Source organism: Taeniopygia guttata, chromosome 19 (genome assembly GCF_048771995.1).
Source record: "Taeniopygia guttata chromosome 19, bTaeGut7.mat, whole genome shotgun sequence".
Classification (NCBI taxonomy): domain Eukaryota; kingdom Metazoa; phylum Chordata; class Aves; order Passeriformes; family Estrildidae; genus Taeniopygia; species Taeniopygia guttata.
In genome coordinates, this window is record NC_133044.1 from 11,008,068 (window position 1) to 11,024,569 (window position 16,502).

Genomic DNA, 16,502 nt, shown 5'->3' on the forward strand with positions numbered 1-16,502 from the left:
TGTGGCATTTGAGCAGCACCAGTACCAAGGGAGTTCCAGTTGCCAACAAGGCAAAATGGGAGACTGGAGGAAGTTACTTAAATCCCCTCCATACTGGATAGGAGCAACCAGACAGGGGAAAAAAAAACAAAAAGCAACCCCCAGAATAAAAGAAGTCCTCAGTCACATGCCAATCTCAGAGTGACAGAAAACACCTTCTTTGGTAAAGCCTCAGGATACAAAGGCTCTCACCTGGTACCCTGAGCTGAAACCCCTTGGAACAGCTGAATCTGGAATTGCTTGGTTGTGAAGCCGCTCTTTGAGGGATTGTCTGCAGGTGCAGACTGACTCTCCCTTGCACAGACTACTGAACCTGGGTCACAGGAGTGATACCCCACCTATGTTCTTCGCTTTTCTCACACTGTAGTGATGCAATGTCATGCTGCAAAGAGGTCACATTCCCTGTGCTGTTCTGGGACAGTCCAGCATGCTACTGCTACTGGAAATGGGAATGTTTGCATCGACAGAGGCACCAGCCTGATTTTCAGGAGCAGCCTCAAGCCAGGTCTCACTGCAATCCTTTGCCACTCAGCAGTGTGAGCTCCAGCAATGTAGCTGAGCCAGCGGGAACCCTTAGTATAGACAATTATGTCAGCAAACGGGTGCCTTGCCTGTTAAGCCATAACTTGTTTCTCACAGGGAAAATGAGACATACCCATACCACAGGGCTGCAATTCTTCCTCTAAAGTCTGGAAGTACATTTGAGTGTGTTTTTCCAGCGTGACTATGCTGTATTTCACCTCCTATGTGTTCTCAGTGCAGTTTTGGCTCAAAAGGCTTCATAATTCCCAGCCTATGCAGGAGATTTTTCCCCACAGCAGTCTGCCTGGTAGTCAGGGATTTTCCTCAGAATAACTGTATCTAAGAAGTAGGCAGCTCTTTCAAGGTCGTCCGTAACGGTTTTCTGCTTTGGCAAAAAGAAAGCTTATTCCAGATAAACTGAGGTTAAAAAAATTGCCAAACCAACCAAACGAACAAATAACCCCAAAAAAGTTGAACATTGCTTATACCACCACAAAGGTCTAGAAAAGTCTGAACAAGATAGTAAGCAATGCACTGCATAAATAAATGCTCCAAACAGACTGGCATGACACTAAAGCAAGTGCTTGCAGGGGAGAGACCTGCACAATCGCATACTGGGACTGTGTTGTAATAAATCTGATGCTACCTTGAGTATGCCTTACAGCTACAGCCTCCAGGGTTACAGCTCTAAGGCAGATTGGAGTAAAGCCCAATATGGTGCTGCTGTAGAAACAGGAGATGTGCTGATCCAAATCCTTTCTGCCTCAGACTTCACCAACTTTACAGCACTACATTTTGCTGCAAGCTTTCAGGATACAGCATCCTCCCATTACCCTTGCATTTAGGATTGAAGATTTAAAAATTAGCAAAGTTTAAATACTTCAGGACAACTGAGGAATGTGAAAATTTCTAGCACCTATCCAAATTATCCCACTAACACAGCAATAGCACAGCTTAGCCAAGACCTGATGTTCAAACAAGAATTCAGCATATAGTGACAGGAGTTTTAAAAAAAGCCCCACAGATCCACACCAAAAAAACTACCCCTGGTCTTAATCACAGATTCCCAGAAAGGTTTGTGTTGGAAGGGACTTGAAAGCTCATCTTGTTTCAACCTCCCCTGTCACAGGCAAAGATACCTACCACAAGATTAGGTTGCTTCAAGCCCCATCCAACCTGGCCTGGAACTTTTCCAGGGATGGGGCAGCCACAGCTTCTCTGGGCAACCTGTACCAGGGCCTCACCACTCTTACAGGAAAGAATTTCTTCCCAATACCCACTCTAACCCCACTCTCTATCAGTGTGAAGTCATTCCCCTTGTCCTGTCACTACATGCTCTTGTACATTAGTCGCCCTCCACCTTTTTTGCCTGCTTCCTTCAGGTAAACACAGGTGAATAAATATTTGGGTTTTTTTAAGTTGGGACTTTCAAGTACTTCTGCTGATCCAATTCTGATCTTGTTGCCTCTGCTGAAGTCAGTGATCAGTCAGGCAGAGCTGAGGACAGTGGAGAAAGTCTTGTCACGGGGCATTAATGTCCTACTCAGTGTACAGAAACTATCCCTGAACTATAACCCCTGTTAGGGTGAAAACACTGGTGCACCACAAGTGCCTGCAGTACCCTTCCCAACCCTCTTCAGCTCCTCTCTATCCCTTTTATTAGGAGTGATACATATTTAGTCTCACAATACTACTTTTCTCCTGGAGGCTTGCCCAGGAGGCTTGTCTGCCCAGACATACCTCCAAGTGCTTCTACACATCCAACAACTTGTATTTCCCTTTGCCTAATGTGTAATTTACCTGAATCTCACTCCCTTGCAGTCACCAGAACCCCAGTATGTCTCTCCTTCCCTTTGTGGACCAAAGCACCATCAGACCTCTCTGGCAGATGCAACTCCTATTAAGTTCTCCATAATATACTTTTATTTAAGCAGAACTGTATGGAAGGAACTTGACCCATTTCCTATTCACAGAGAGAAAATTAGGTAACTCCTCACTATTATTTTTATTTTCCCCATAAATTTACTCCTAAAAATAAATAAGCAACACCCGGCCCCATAAACACCAAACACACTCAACTACAAATGTGAAATGGGAGGAAGCTGCTCAAGATTTAGTACCCCAGGAAATGTTACTGCTACTGCTCAAAGAGATCTACTGCAAGACCAAAACAGAGCCCTGAGGTGAACAGTACCTTGGCTTCTTCTGCCATTTTCTTGTCTTCATCTATCTCCTCAGCCCTGGCAATGTAATCCTCTCCTTGGTGTTTCCTTCTCTTCTGCTTAGGGGCCATGAAACCTTGCAGAAACTTCTTAACAACACCAGCCTGGAGTGCAATCACACACTCTCCAAAGTCCTTTAGGCTCTCCAGCGAGTACACCTGTTGGAAGAGCATATGACCCCATAACAGCTGAATATTACTCTCTCTGCTGCTTGAAATGCATCAGCAAATGGACACCCATGCTACCTAATGCAGTGTGGTTACCTGCCACACCTGGTCACAGAATCAGCATATTGCTGCTGTCTCAACAAGACATGCTGGCTTTGATGTAGAAGATAAAAATCAGCTATGGAGTTTTGCTCCATAAAGAAGTCTGTCATAAGAATATGTGAACAGGACACTCAGCTCCAACATTATGACCTGCCTACACCTCAAGCTGTCAGCTGTGTAATCTTGAAATAATTGTTTAAAGGACAAATGAGAAAATTGATTTCCTTGCTCCTCTTGTCTGAGGAGAACAAAAGACTGAAGACCTTCCACAGAAAGTATCATCTCATACTTGTCTTGTTCACTCACTTTTGCTTCATATTCTGGTGTCACATCAACATATCCCAGGCCTCCCTTCTGCAGCCGCGTTGCAACCTCAATCAGATCACTCCGGAGGTAGTTCAGCAGTTCCTGGTTGCCATCACAAGATTTGAGGCCCAAGTTCTGTTTCCGAGCCAAATGAATTGAATGTGTGATGTCCTGATACCTGGAAAATCAAATCCAACCTTTGAGTACAGGCAGAGCACTGCCCTGGGAGCTGGGCAGGCTCTGGCACAATGGTCTCCGTTGAGAGCTGTAAGCTCCACCAGTGCAGAATGTTCTTTGAAAGACACATGAAAGCACCTGGCAGTTCTGGCTCACAGCAACCAGCACTGCCTTAGTTCCTGGTTTCAAGGAGGAATTTAAAGACTGGCAGAACTTCCTCACTGTTCAGTGTTACTTAACAAGAATCTGACCAAGAAAACCAGCAATTATTCAGCCTGTATGTCCTCTCCAGCACAGGAATATTCGAAGCCCAGCCTGGGATGCTGCCCCAGGAATGGCAAGGATTGCTGTGCCAAGGACATGCTCTGACTTGGAGAAGGCACACATTTAAAAACAAAGAGCAGGCTCACTTTTTCTCCAAGCGCTCCTTGAGCTGGCTTTCCCTTACTCCTTGGGGGTGCAGGCAATCCAGCAGCTCATCCAAATCCTTCTGACTGTCACAGAGAAACCTGAAAGACAGAAAAATGCACCTAGATCACCTAAGGTATCTCTGTGACAATACAATTTCGTCTTCTAAACAGTTCTTAATGATCAGTAGGTAGGGATAAGAGGTAACCTATATCTGGACTCCATGGAGAAAGATGAAACACTTCCAGGAATGCTGGTAGAAGAATTCTGACTCAGGTTGGCTTTGTTTTAAGGTCCCCAAATGTAGCCAATGTCAGGATAAGAAAAACAGAATGAAAATAAACACCAAACTGGTTTATAGATTTATTTCCCCCATTAAGTTTATTAAAATGCTGATGTTTGAATTTAGTTGTCTATCCCAGGGATTCCATTCACTACTCTGCAGTTAAATTAAGTAATCTGAATGTTGTGTTAGATGTACTAGAAAAGACTGACACACTATGCACTGACAGCATGGCAATTTAGTCATATTTTCTTTCATTAACCAGAAGTCCCCAGATTAAAAAGGAGATGTCCTGGCTGACCCCACAACTTCTGCTGCTGGAGCTGTGTGCCTGTGCAGGCTCTGTCTCTTCAAGTGCATAAGTCCTCCTCTCTAAGCTTGCCCAAACTTGAAAGCTCAAGTGCAGTATCTGAAAACCATACTGATCAGCTTGAACCCTGACTGCTCAGGAATCCTTGATGACAGCAGTGGCCATCAGCAGTTAGCCCAATCTAAAAGGGGAACTACTTTTACAGAGTTCTCTGAATCAAGATATTCTTCAATTCCAAAGTACAATCATGCTTGCATGCCGGCTTCTACATTTAAATGAGATTTCTGTGCTTTCCTTCTTTTCTTTCCAACTCTATTCCAGGAAACCATGGAGACCCTTCATGTGATGGGATGTGGATTCAACTCGAGCTTCAGAGATCATTTACAGAAAATACGACTATTTCCCTATCTTCTATTAGAGGATTGCTCATTAGAAGAGGGAAATCAGGAAATAGGAGAATCAACCTTATTTGGAAACAACTGCAAAGGACCACTCTGTGATCCTTACCAGAAGATTCCAGATCTAATCTTTCTTCTTGGGCACAAGCTCAGATGAGCCAAGCAACAACTAGAGAAAGATATTATTGTGGCTCCTCTTGGAATACCAATCTCCACAATGCTTATTTTTCTGGTAGACATACTTACTAAATACCATATCTGAAAGTATTATTTCATAATTCTGTGTATGCTTCTACTAGGGCAATGGCCTCACAATCTGCATTCAGCTAGGAAATTCACTACTCTAATAGAACATAGGATGGATTGTTCAGCAACAGAAGCAGAATGTTTTTTACCCAGTCATCTGCTTCAGTACATCTGACCCTGTGGAGCATCCTCACTCTGCACCCTGAGATCAATACCTTTGGGCACCACTACTCTCTGCACTTCTCCCTGTGGAAGAGGACAGAGCAGCTTCAGGTATCCTTCACCCACTAGAATCTGTCACTACCTGGGAATGGCATAAACCACGCTCCAAACCATCCGCTCTCCAGATACCCAGCACAGGAGTATTACTCAGACACCTTGAGATGGGTTGCCCAGGTCGTGATAAAACAATACCACCAGACATCACCATACACCATGGAATCCAGCTAGAAAAATATTCAAGATGACAATGCCTGAGCTTTCCCTGCTTTCTCCCATGAAGACAAATTAAAGAGGGGAAGTCACTGCACTGTTTTGTCACACTGTAAAAAGGAAAGGGCACTGGAAACAGTCATGATGTAGGGTTTGGGAGAAGACAACACAGGCTGCTGGGCAGCTGCAGAAAGCAGCTCCCACCCTTTTAAGAAAACCAGAGTTAAGCCCTGGTACAACTTTGTTCCTGCCGAAAAGGACATGGGACAGGGAAGGAAGAACAGCTGCAACAGGACATAAATCTTCCCAGTTCACCCTGAGATTAAGAACTGGTATTTCTGGGACAGGGAACTGATCTACTTAAGTCTGGACTTAAGCCTGAACCTAAGCCTGATCTGCAAAATACAAACATAGACATCATGTTAGTTTGATTAGTAACCCCTTTCTGCTCTGTGCACCAACAGCTCCTGCTTCCCAAACTAGCTCCAGGCATACCCTACCTGTAGGAACTACCTGCACATCCAACTGGAGCTCAACCACTTCCAGGCTGGGAGCATTGACATGGTAAGACAGGGCTGGCATTTTAAATGGGGAAGGCAAAAGTGAGTCTTGCAGAGAGGGATGGCAAGACAGTTGGTGCCCTTCGTGTGGCCTGGCACAGGTTAATCACACACTCCAGAAGGACGGGAAAGATCCCTCTGGGAAAGTCAAGACCAGGTGGGGGTCTTCAAGTTGATATTCAAGGGGGAAATCCTGACTGATGTAAGGGCTTCCTGCATTCCTAAAGAACAGCCTAGATTCTCTCCTGACATTTCTGGCAGCACAAGCCAACAGACAGGTCAGCAACCAGAACAGCAGGCACAAATGCCACAAGCATCAAGGAGCTCTGAGTATTCACTCAGGCTGAATATTCCTACCTGCTCTCAGGCTAAAAGGGACACAGAAAGGTCTAAAACCTGGCCTAAGGAACAATGAAATGGAGAGGACAACAACTAGAAGAGTCCAGGACCAGTACCTGCTTTGTAGGGTTTGTGGAAATAGGGGAACTCCATCTTTAGAATACAGGCATGAGAATGGAGTGTGTCAGCACCCACTCATAGTTAACTCAAATTGTCTGCTGAGGGGACCCACCATACCATGCTGAATTTCTAAGAGATGAAGAACAATGGAAGTTACTCTGCAGAGATGCCACTGTTTCCAAAACTCAACTCCTTTCTGACCAGGATGAGCAAGAAGTCTCCTGCCAAGGCTATGATTCCCCCATAGTTCTTGCAGGAAAGATCAGGAAGTACACAGCTCACAAGCACTATGGTACAGACAGAGACTTCTTTGGAATCTATACACTCAGAACAAGGAGATTTTTTAGTAAGGATCAACATCTGTGCAAGTGGAGCACAAGGTGAACAGAGAGAGTGGTCCACCTGTCTGGAGAAGAAAGAAGTAACCAAGTGTTTATGATGCTGCACTTTTAGGACTGAACACTGGACCCTATTCTTTTTAAGGACAAAGTACTGACAGCAGAACTACTTCTGTGAGATACTGTTTATGTAACTCTTGATAGAAGTATAAATCTATTTCTCCCTTTATCAGTGCCCTACCAGCTACCATCCTCAAGGGGAAAAGGGGCAGGACTGTGAAATACAACTAATCAGAGTTAATTTGATGTTTAATTTCAGTCTCACCACTCTAAAGGATAAAAGGGTAAAGCTGAAGATGCTCTATACACATTCTGAGGCTACTCAATCCCATGTTCCACATACCACTAGGAAAAGAGACAAACAGCATGACTTAAAGCAGAACACAAAGAAATTAAACTTCCTATGCACATGCCAAAATTATGAGTTGTAACTGGGCAAGTCCTTGTATCCAAACAACACAGATATCCAAGGACTTCAGTGTGGGCTTGGGGCTCCTCACAGTGTCCAAGGACAACGTACACATAGCAGCCAAGGAGGAGACTCTTCCATAACCACTTATGCTCAGAGCATAAGATCAATGGCAATGGGCCCAAAGGAAATTACAGGAATAGGAATATGGATTTCCTCAGAGGAAAGTTCTAGTTCCCGGCTATCCCCCTGAAGTATCAGCTCCCAGCCTGTCACTTGGCTTTCTGTGGATGCTTACATGTAAGTGGTGGCAGGTGTCAGACAGGTACTTAGCAAACAAACTCTAAGGAGCTCCAGATCTTTAAGGAAAACCTTTTAGCTGAGAGACCTTATTGCTCAGTTGCAGGCATGGCTTTGGATGCCCTATTACTCAGGGGGAGGCAGCCAGCACAGCACTCAATTAGAAGGAGTTACGTGTCCTTTGAGAAGCTGCCTCTGTGCCCTTGCTCAAGGCCCACGCCTGGGGCTCAGATCTTCCACCTGCACTGCTGCCCCTGCCTGGCAGAACAGTGCACACAGGCACAAGGCCCTTGTAAAAGCCAGCAAGTGCTGTGACTGTCAACACTTAAAAAGTCCTTCCTTCCTAGCAGGGACAAGAAAGAATAAAAATTAAGGACACTGTGGCCTAACAGCCAGGCCAAAAAAACACCACACACAGCCCAGTGTCTGATGTCTGGGTGGCCAAAAGGCAGAGCGGGTATGCAGTGACAGTTCTTCAACCTACCCCTCCATACTGCAGCATCTGTTGGTTTGAGGACTCCTCTGTGTGCCAGGACAATTACCTTTGCACTTCCTACTGCTCAATGAACTCCTCTCTCAGCAATTTGTCCACTGATGCTTTGAACAGGTGCAATTCACAGATCGAGAGCAGCTGGTAGCAGTCAGTTGTGTGCCTCAGCTGCAGCACTTTCCTCTCTATTTTGTTTCCAGCTTCCTCAACCCCTTTTTTTCCCCAAAGGTAAGAGATAGCACTTGCTCTGACCATTTAGTAGGAAACTCTAGGGCAAATCTCTTTGAAAGTGTTTTGGGCTTCTGGCTGCCACTTTAAGCTTTTTTAAAAGAAGCTTCTTAATTCTTTTTGTTGCTTTCTTTTCTAAAAGGAGAATACCATCCATTATGGTCACTCCATACAAAGCAGCTCTTAGTGACAGAATATAATTCAGCACTGAGTGTGTCCAGGATCTGGTTCCAAGAGCTGCTCCTCCCAGGCTGTGACTGGTTACTCCACACAGCACTCCTGCTTCTGTCACCACACTGATCTCCCTCAGAATGTTGTTGGGAGTTGCCAACCTGAATGAGCAGATCAAATACTGTGCTTTTTCAAGTTCAGCCTGGAGACACAAAAGTTGAAGGAATTCTGTGTGAATTAATTCATGCAATTTGGCTCTATGTTGCCCTCAGTGTTAGCAATATGCTCTGTAAATTTAAGCTACTGTTTTCCTGATGGAATTGGTCCTTCTCCTGGAACACACCTTGCCATCTCTGGTCAATAAAGATCAGGTGTTAGATGAGAAAGTTAGGAAGAGCAGAGGACTTCCCTGTGGATCACAGAGCCTGTGCAGGAACCATTCCCCAGGAAAGACCAACTGCCTGAATTTTAGCAGGATGTGCAAAGGCCCAGACTGGTAACAGGGTGGGGATTTCTCATGGGAGGATGGGGCAGTGAAGGAAAGCACAGGAACTCCGTGATATCCTGTGACCTGCTGCCATGACAGAGAAGCAGCTGGGCAATACCAAGTCAGCACCCAATGCTGATGGTTCAGACAAATCGAGACATCCACAATTTCAGTCTCTTTTACAGTTCCTGGTGGGGGAGCAGGTACACATTTAGTAAAGTAGTTCTGATTGGCAACTATTCTCTAGAGATGAGTTCAACTCTATTTATCAAAGACCAAGAAACCCCACTCTGTGTGTCAGCAGTGGAACTCTGTGGGACAGACACTGTTAAGAGGGGAGCCACAGGAGTTGACAGTTATCCTCAGGGTTATCTAAGAAATACACAATGCTCCACAGCAGTTAACAAGTGAAGCTTAGCCAGGGTTTTCTGGCATGGGGACAACTGATGAGCCCTCCTTACCACACAGAGCAACATCCAACACAGGACAATTTCTTTAAGGACACTGATAGGGCCAATTACTGGAGCAGGTTACAATCAAGTATGCTCAAAGGTAGATTTGATTCACTTAGAAGACACTGCTTGTCATTGAGAAGTATTAAAGGGATAAGAGGCTGTCAACAAGGAAGAACAAAATGTTTTAAACGCAAGACATCAAAGAAGCATTTTAATAGCTTAATTTATACTGGCTTTGTATGATTGATTAGGTTGAATGATGGTTCCACTGGCTCTTGGACTAGCTGTAATATCAGCAGGAATAATATCAGCAACAGGGGCCTGTGGAGCTGCTGAACCAACCCAACTGCTCAGCACTGAAAGAGGAACACGTTTGTAGCAGGGTTTGGTAAAAGAAATCTGTCTAGACTCCTTGTTCTTTACACTTTGAGTACTTTACAGCCATGAAAGCGTGTGTTACCATAAATTCTGGCCCTGCTTGGGAGTGGTAGTCTCAGCAGGCAGGTCTGTGGTGAGCATGGAGTGATGCAGCTTGCTCCCTTGGCCGTCACTGCCTGTGCTCTTCCGCTTCTCTGCAAAAGAAAAGCACAGGCTCAGGAAGATTCCTGAACAGTATTTCTACTATTCCAAATATGTAAAGCTAGTTTAACTTTTTAGGTGTATACTGACAAAGCACTTTGAAAACCAAAGGAGGTAAAAGCAGCATTTTTATTTCTGACATCTCTAACACTCTGACATGAATTTAAATTTTTGCTCATTCAGGCCTTCGACTGTTAAGTTTCCAAAGGAATGTGCTGAAATCCTGCCCATTGGCTGCAGCAGCAGCTGAGAGATGAAAACAGCTGGAAGCAAGGAGCTGAAAAGGAACACAGCTGGTCAGTATTTGAAACGGCTCTAGCAAGAAAATATACCCACAGAGGAGCATGGAATAATACACCTTCGGCTCAGTCAGTCTCAAAGACACAGGTGGCTATAAAGCTACACCTGGAAGAAGGATCTCACTGTAGGGCTGCCCTGTTCTATTCCTCTACAGGTGTCTCGTTTGCCCCTTGCCCAAGACAATCCCACCAGGTGTGGGCTTGGATCTAACTCCACAAGCTCTCCCATGCAGGACTGCTGTAGGTGGACTCAGTGCCAGAATGTGATGTTCCAAAAGCAAGAAATGATCACAACTGAAACTCAGTTGAGTCCGATTATTGCAGGATCTTCTGTCCCAAGAACTACTTCCACACAGAACTGTTAAGTTTCCTTCTATACAGATAGATTTTTGTGCCTGTTCAAGCTTGCAAGGTTCCCAGACCCGGGCTACAAGTCAGCCAGGCAAAATCACAGAATAAGCACTAGAAGTTCAGCAAGTCCCTTGCACCTCACCTGCACATTTAGCAAAGGTGAAGAGCAGGCTGAGAATAAGTGCATGAGGGATGTTTGCCAAAACAACTTCAATCAGCAAAGCTGTGCATATCTAACAATTCCACAGGCTGATCTGGGACTCTTGGCACCAGCAGAGTATCAGCATTGTGAAAGACATCCTCACTCTGCAGCACAACTAATTGTGCAAGGGTCTGGCACGCTGCAACTCAGCAGGGTCAGGGTGAACCAGAGGGATGATACCAACTGACATCAACCATGCTACTTGAAGGAGAGGAAACTGTATGCCACGGTCCTTAGGTGGAACACTGCAGGCAAGTCTCCAGACCTGCAGCAGTAGAATGTAAATATCACCAACACCTCTTTTGCGCAGGCTCCTAGAGTTAAAAGGAGGCTTAAATCAGAGTATCCCCATGAAAACACTCTGACTAGACAGTTCTTTCACACTCATGATTCCATTTGAATAGTCAGAGCAGAGGAAATACCCTCAAGAGACTGTACCTCCAGGGTTGTAGTCCTTCTTCAAATCTTCCTTTTTCTGGTGGGGAAGGGTAAATCTGTAGTCTATACTGTCATGTACCCAGCCTTTCTCAATAAACAAGCCAGGAACCTCATCTGAAAACAGCCAGTACCTGTAAGAAATATGTGTTATTAGGTACCTGTTGGGGAAGATGAAATAGGAAAGCCTTATAAATATGATTGCCTGGCAAAGATTTGGAAAATACAGAAACTATAAGCGAGATTGAAATGAACAAGCTTTGAGATACCAAACCTTAGTTTGCTAGTTGCTAAACAACTAAAAAACAACAGTATAGCCAGTTGAATGCAATCCCCCTTTTGATTAAACAACGCCATCTACCTACAGAAAGATCCAAGGTTCAGATGGAATATTCTGTCTCACACCTCAAAAATGCATAGTTTATCCCACATCTGTAACCCTCCCCTGAAGCATCAAGTATCTGTAATCCCATTGGCCCAAGTCTTATTCCATGCTCACTCTGAAGCCCCCTAAGAAGGTGTGCCCAGGGGACTGGATGCTCTCTTGGAATCCTCTCCCACCCCCTCTCTCTCTCTCCCTGTCCCCACTCCTTGGGGCCTGCTCCGAGCTGCAGCTGGCAGCTCCAAGCAGGGCCCTCACATCCATGCCCTTTGCAATAAACTGTATATTCTATGACCTGATTTCAGAGATCTGTCCAGGACACCAGCGCTCCCTACAGGTACCTGTCCCCTTTTTGGCTAGTTAAATACACATACACTTTTATTTGCATTGGAGAAGCATATGTGTGCTCAGCTCACTAAAACCTGAATGCATGCATATCTTTATGTTAACCCAGCTGAGAAGTAGGGAAATCTTTGCTTAGAATCCATTGCAAGAGCATTCCTGTCTAACAACCACGAAAAAAAAGAAAAGATGGTAACAAAAGTTTCCAGCACTTGAACATTCACTGGTCCTAACCTCCATGGGAAGGCTTCAAAAAGCCGGGCATGTAACCAGCCACTACACTCCCTATACACAAATACTTTCCACTTCTATCTCCTCTGCAATTCCATACACCCTTCCTATCAATCCCTTTTTTGGAGGATGGTATCTGACACAGTCCCTCTCTCAGGGCAGAGATGGAAGTTCATGGTCATTTCCTTTCCCACCTGTTGTGATTCCTGTCAGTGCCAATTGGGGTCCTGCGTATCACCAGTTTGGCTTTGGCAATTCCATCCTGGAAAGTTTTCTCAGCAGCAGCTTTATGCCTCCGGATTCTTTCTTCTTCTGCTTCTTTCTCCATCCTCACTGTTAGAATCAGCAAAGAGCAGCATTAGATTTCCTCTATTGTATCCAGACATCAATATTGTCTTTTATTTTACTGTACCATGGGAGTAAAAAACCCATTTTATTGGGGATTTTAATAAATATTCTTTATAGCCACATGCTCTTCAGTTTACTTTCTGCCTATCATTCTAAGAAAAAAAAAAAAAGAAAAAAAAAAAAAAACCAAAAAACACCCAAAACCCCCCACCCATATGGATATATATAGAAGAAGTAGTTAAGTTGTAAGGATGGACTGGGTTGAAGCCCTGGATAAAAACCCTCATATCACAGAAGCATGGAATGGTTTGGATTGGAAGACACCTTAAAGATCATCTTGTTCCAAGCCTGCCATGGTCAAGGACACCTTCCACTAGACCAGGTTGTTCCAAGCCCTGTTCAGCCTAGCCTTGGACACTTCCAGGGATAGGGCAGACACAGCTTCTCTGGGCAACCTGTGCCAGGCAAGGTTGGCTGGGACTTGGGGCAATATGGTCTAGTGGAAAGTGTCCTTGCCCATGAAGCGGGGGTGGACCATGATCAACTTTAAGGTCCCTTCCAATCCAAACCATTCTGTGATTTTTGATCTTCAAGAACAGATATCCCCACATTCCAGCTAAGGTGCAAAAGCCATGCTCCATGAGGGATGCTTATCCCTCACTTGTTTCAGAAGGAAAATAACAACCTAGATGAGCTACATTGTCCACTTCCATCTGCCCAGCATCCACATTTACAACCAATAAAGCCCCCTAAACTGTAATTCCGAAGTGTTCTCTCAGCATCTATGCTCCTCAAGCAGCAGTACTTACACAGAGACAAGGTCTGGTGTCGCAACTTGTGATTTAGAGAGGTTTGAGTGGACAGTTTATATTTATACAGCTCCATAACTAATTCTTTAAAGTGCGAAACACTAAACTCAGATTTATTGCCTAAATCCTGATCTGAGAGAAGGGCTGCTGGCAACCTGACCATGGGAACAGCAGCAGGGTCAGCAACAGCAGTAGAAACTGATTTTAGACAGGAAATATCTCCTCTATACCCAAGAACCAGATGACGTTTGGACACAAGACAAATTTTTGGTTATCTTCTGTTCCCAAAACAGATATTGTGTTGTCCAGCCTCTCTGGGCCTGCCAAAATTAGAAAGGTACTGAACAAAAGACAGCCACAGATAAAAAAACTAGAAGCAGGTATTGGTTTTTCTTAAATTTACAAAGTTTAAGCTGCCACAGGAACCACAGGAGATGAATTATAAAACCTCAGTGAGCAAACTCTTTAAAACTAGACAATGCTTCTGAAAACAGGCTGTCGTTTTTGCCATGAAGTTATTCCACAACACACAAACACTCTACTCACTAGGTAATTTTTCTTACCTCTCATTTGTATTTCTTGTTGCTCCCTCTCTTTCTTGGCTTGGATGGCAAGAAGGCGCCTGCTCTTCACAGCACTGATCATATCATCAGCTTCGATTTCCACCTGGTTCTCCATTTTCATAATTTCATGTTTTTTCTTTTCATTTCTTCCCATCATATGCTCTTCTTTCCCGTTTTCCTTCGTTTTAGCCACCATTTCTTTTCGCTTCTGTTTCTCTGCCCTCTTTTTGTCATTCTCCTCCTTCAGGACAGCCAGGCGCTCTTTCCACAGCTCAGCCGAGGCCTGCTGCTTGGCCTCCACATGGTCCTGCACTGAGTACGTCATTAGGATCCGGTGACACAGCGCTCCAAGGATCCGCAATTTCTCTTCAGGAGTCAGCTCAAAGAACTCCGATGTTTCCAGTTTCTCCAAAAACTCATCCTGTACCTCATTATCCTCGAAAGCTGCTGAATCCTTACTTTCATCTACATTATCTGAGACCTCGCTTTCCTCTTGCACATCTGACTTGCGCAGGCACAGGCGAACCAACTCAGAAGCGGAATGCAGAGTAAGTGGGATTTCAGAAAGTTTCATTCCCAGCTCAGCATAATCCTCAGCAATTTCATCCTGCAGCAGGGTCTGCAAGAGGATGACCAGCACTCTGTTCAAGTACAGGAAGCCTCCCTTTTCCGCACAAAGGGCTTCCATCAGGGACACTGCTGTGATGGGATACTGAGCATCTGGCATCAATAACCCTGAGTAACAGCTCAGGAACTCCACCACCATGGCCACATCCCCAAAAAGTGTGTTAGGAAGCCCCTCTGGAGTATCAACCAGTTTAAAAGTAGGCAATGTCTTCCCTTTCAGATCTTGGTCCTCAAATCTCCTCTGTTTTTCCAGTTTTTCCTTCATCTCTTTCTCCTTCCGCTCCTTTGCTCTTTCCTTCAGTTTCTCTTTCAGCTTTTCCCTTTTCTTCTTCATGTACTCCTTCCGCTGTTCCTCAGTCATGGTGGCCCATCTCTTCCTGTGTTCCAGGAGCTCATAGCGTTTCTGTACCAACCCCCGTAAATCCTCAGGGAGACGGGCACGGTCCTCATTGGAAAGCAGCCGAGCGGTTTTGGAAATGATGCAGGAAAGAGCGCTTTTTTTGTCTTCCCGGTCTTTGTTTTCTTTGTAATAGGCAATGAGATGGAGTGCTGCAGGAGGCAGATGTTTCTGGGGTTTCCTGGAAGATCCAGGGGTGCCTCCAGAATTCCTGGGAGCCCTGGACACCTTAGTGGTACCTTTAGCCATGTCCAGCAGCGTCATTTGTTTCATTTTCATTTTGGGGGTCTTCAAACCTTTCCTGGGAGACTTTGCCTTCCCTGATGACTTCTGCCCATTCAGAACCCTTTTGCCTCTTTGCTTTTTGTCCAAGGATTTGTTGTTGCCCTTTCCTAGTCGGCTCCTCTTTGGAATGTGAAAGTTAGAAGCAAGTTTAGCAGGTGACACAATTTTCATCACCTCTTCCAGCTCCTCTTTAGGACAATTTGAGTTCTTAGAGTTTTTCACCTTCAGCGGAGAGCCAATTATAGATTTTTCCAAATGCACATGACACCACAGGGTTGGACTCAGTGGCTGTCCCAGTGAAGATCCATCTGCTTTGGATTTCTTAGGAAGCTTTCTGTCAGGTGACCGAGAGTTCTTCCTCTTGGTTGAGGGATTGAGAGCCATATACTAAAATTAATATTGAAAGGTAAATAAAAGTCACTTAGAGCTGTTTCTGTCAATTATTTTTGCCCATGTTTTAATGTTTGTTTCTAATGAAATTGCTCATTGCATTAAGGGCAACAGGCTTCCTCAATCATAATCAGATTCAGAGAATGGTCTGGGTTCTGAGGGACCATAAAGATCATCTTGTTCCAACCCTGCCACAGGCACAGACACTGATCACTAGACCAGGTTGCTCCAAGCCCTGTTCAACCTGAACTTGGACACTTCCAGGGATGAGGCAGCCACAGCTTCTCTGGGCAACTTGTGCCAGAGCCTCACCACCCCCACAGGGAGAATTTTTTCCCAATATTCAATTTAAACCTACTGTGTGAGTTTGAAGTCATTCCCCCTTGTCCTGAACAAATATTTATCTTCTAGTTTTAGAACAACACTTGACAGTCCATGAAAAAGTGAGTTTACTGAATGAACAAAATAGTGCTTTCTACACCAGAAGATAATTTTAAAACAGCACATTTCATGGTATGGCATTTAGTTGGTTAATGTTATATTTGGCTGGTTAGCACTAAGGGCTGGAAGAACCCATTCATGCTATGTATGTATTCAGTACTAAATTTGTATTATCTGCCATCACTCAATGCAACCCTGTACATGAACCCAGGCCTCATGAAGTCACGTGCATCCAGGTTTTGGGTACAATAC

At 44.6% G+C, this 16,502-nt stretch overlaps 1 protein-coding gene across 4 annotated transcripts in view; it reads right to left on the bottom strand.

Annotated features, from left to right (window-relative positions):
• The window catches only part of BAZ1B (bromodomain adjacent to zinc finger domain 1B), a 44,590-nt gene that overhangs the window by 13,232 nt on the left and 14,856 nt on the right, over positions 1–16,502 (bottom strand). For all 4 annotated transcript variants that reach the window (XM_072916849.1, XM_072916848.1, XM_072916852.1 and 1 more), the window contains exons 7-13: positions 14,111–15,806; positions 12,585–12,723; positions 11,439–11,569; positions 10,030–10,141; positions 3,946–4,044; positions 3,359–3,536; positions 2,756–2,941 (exon numbers count right to left, since the gene is read on the bottom strand). In XM_072916849.1, the coding sequence (XP_072772950.1) occupies positions 2,756–2,941; positions 3,359–3,536; positions 3,946–4,044; positions 10,030–10,141; positions 11,439–11,569; positions 12,585–12,723; positions 14,111–15,806 (2,541 nt within the window). The remainder of the gene's footprint in view (positions 1–2,755; positions 2,942–3,358; positions 3,537–3,945; positions 4,045–10,029; positions 10,142–11,438; positions 11,570–12,584; positions 12,724–14,110; positions 15,807–16,502) is intronic.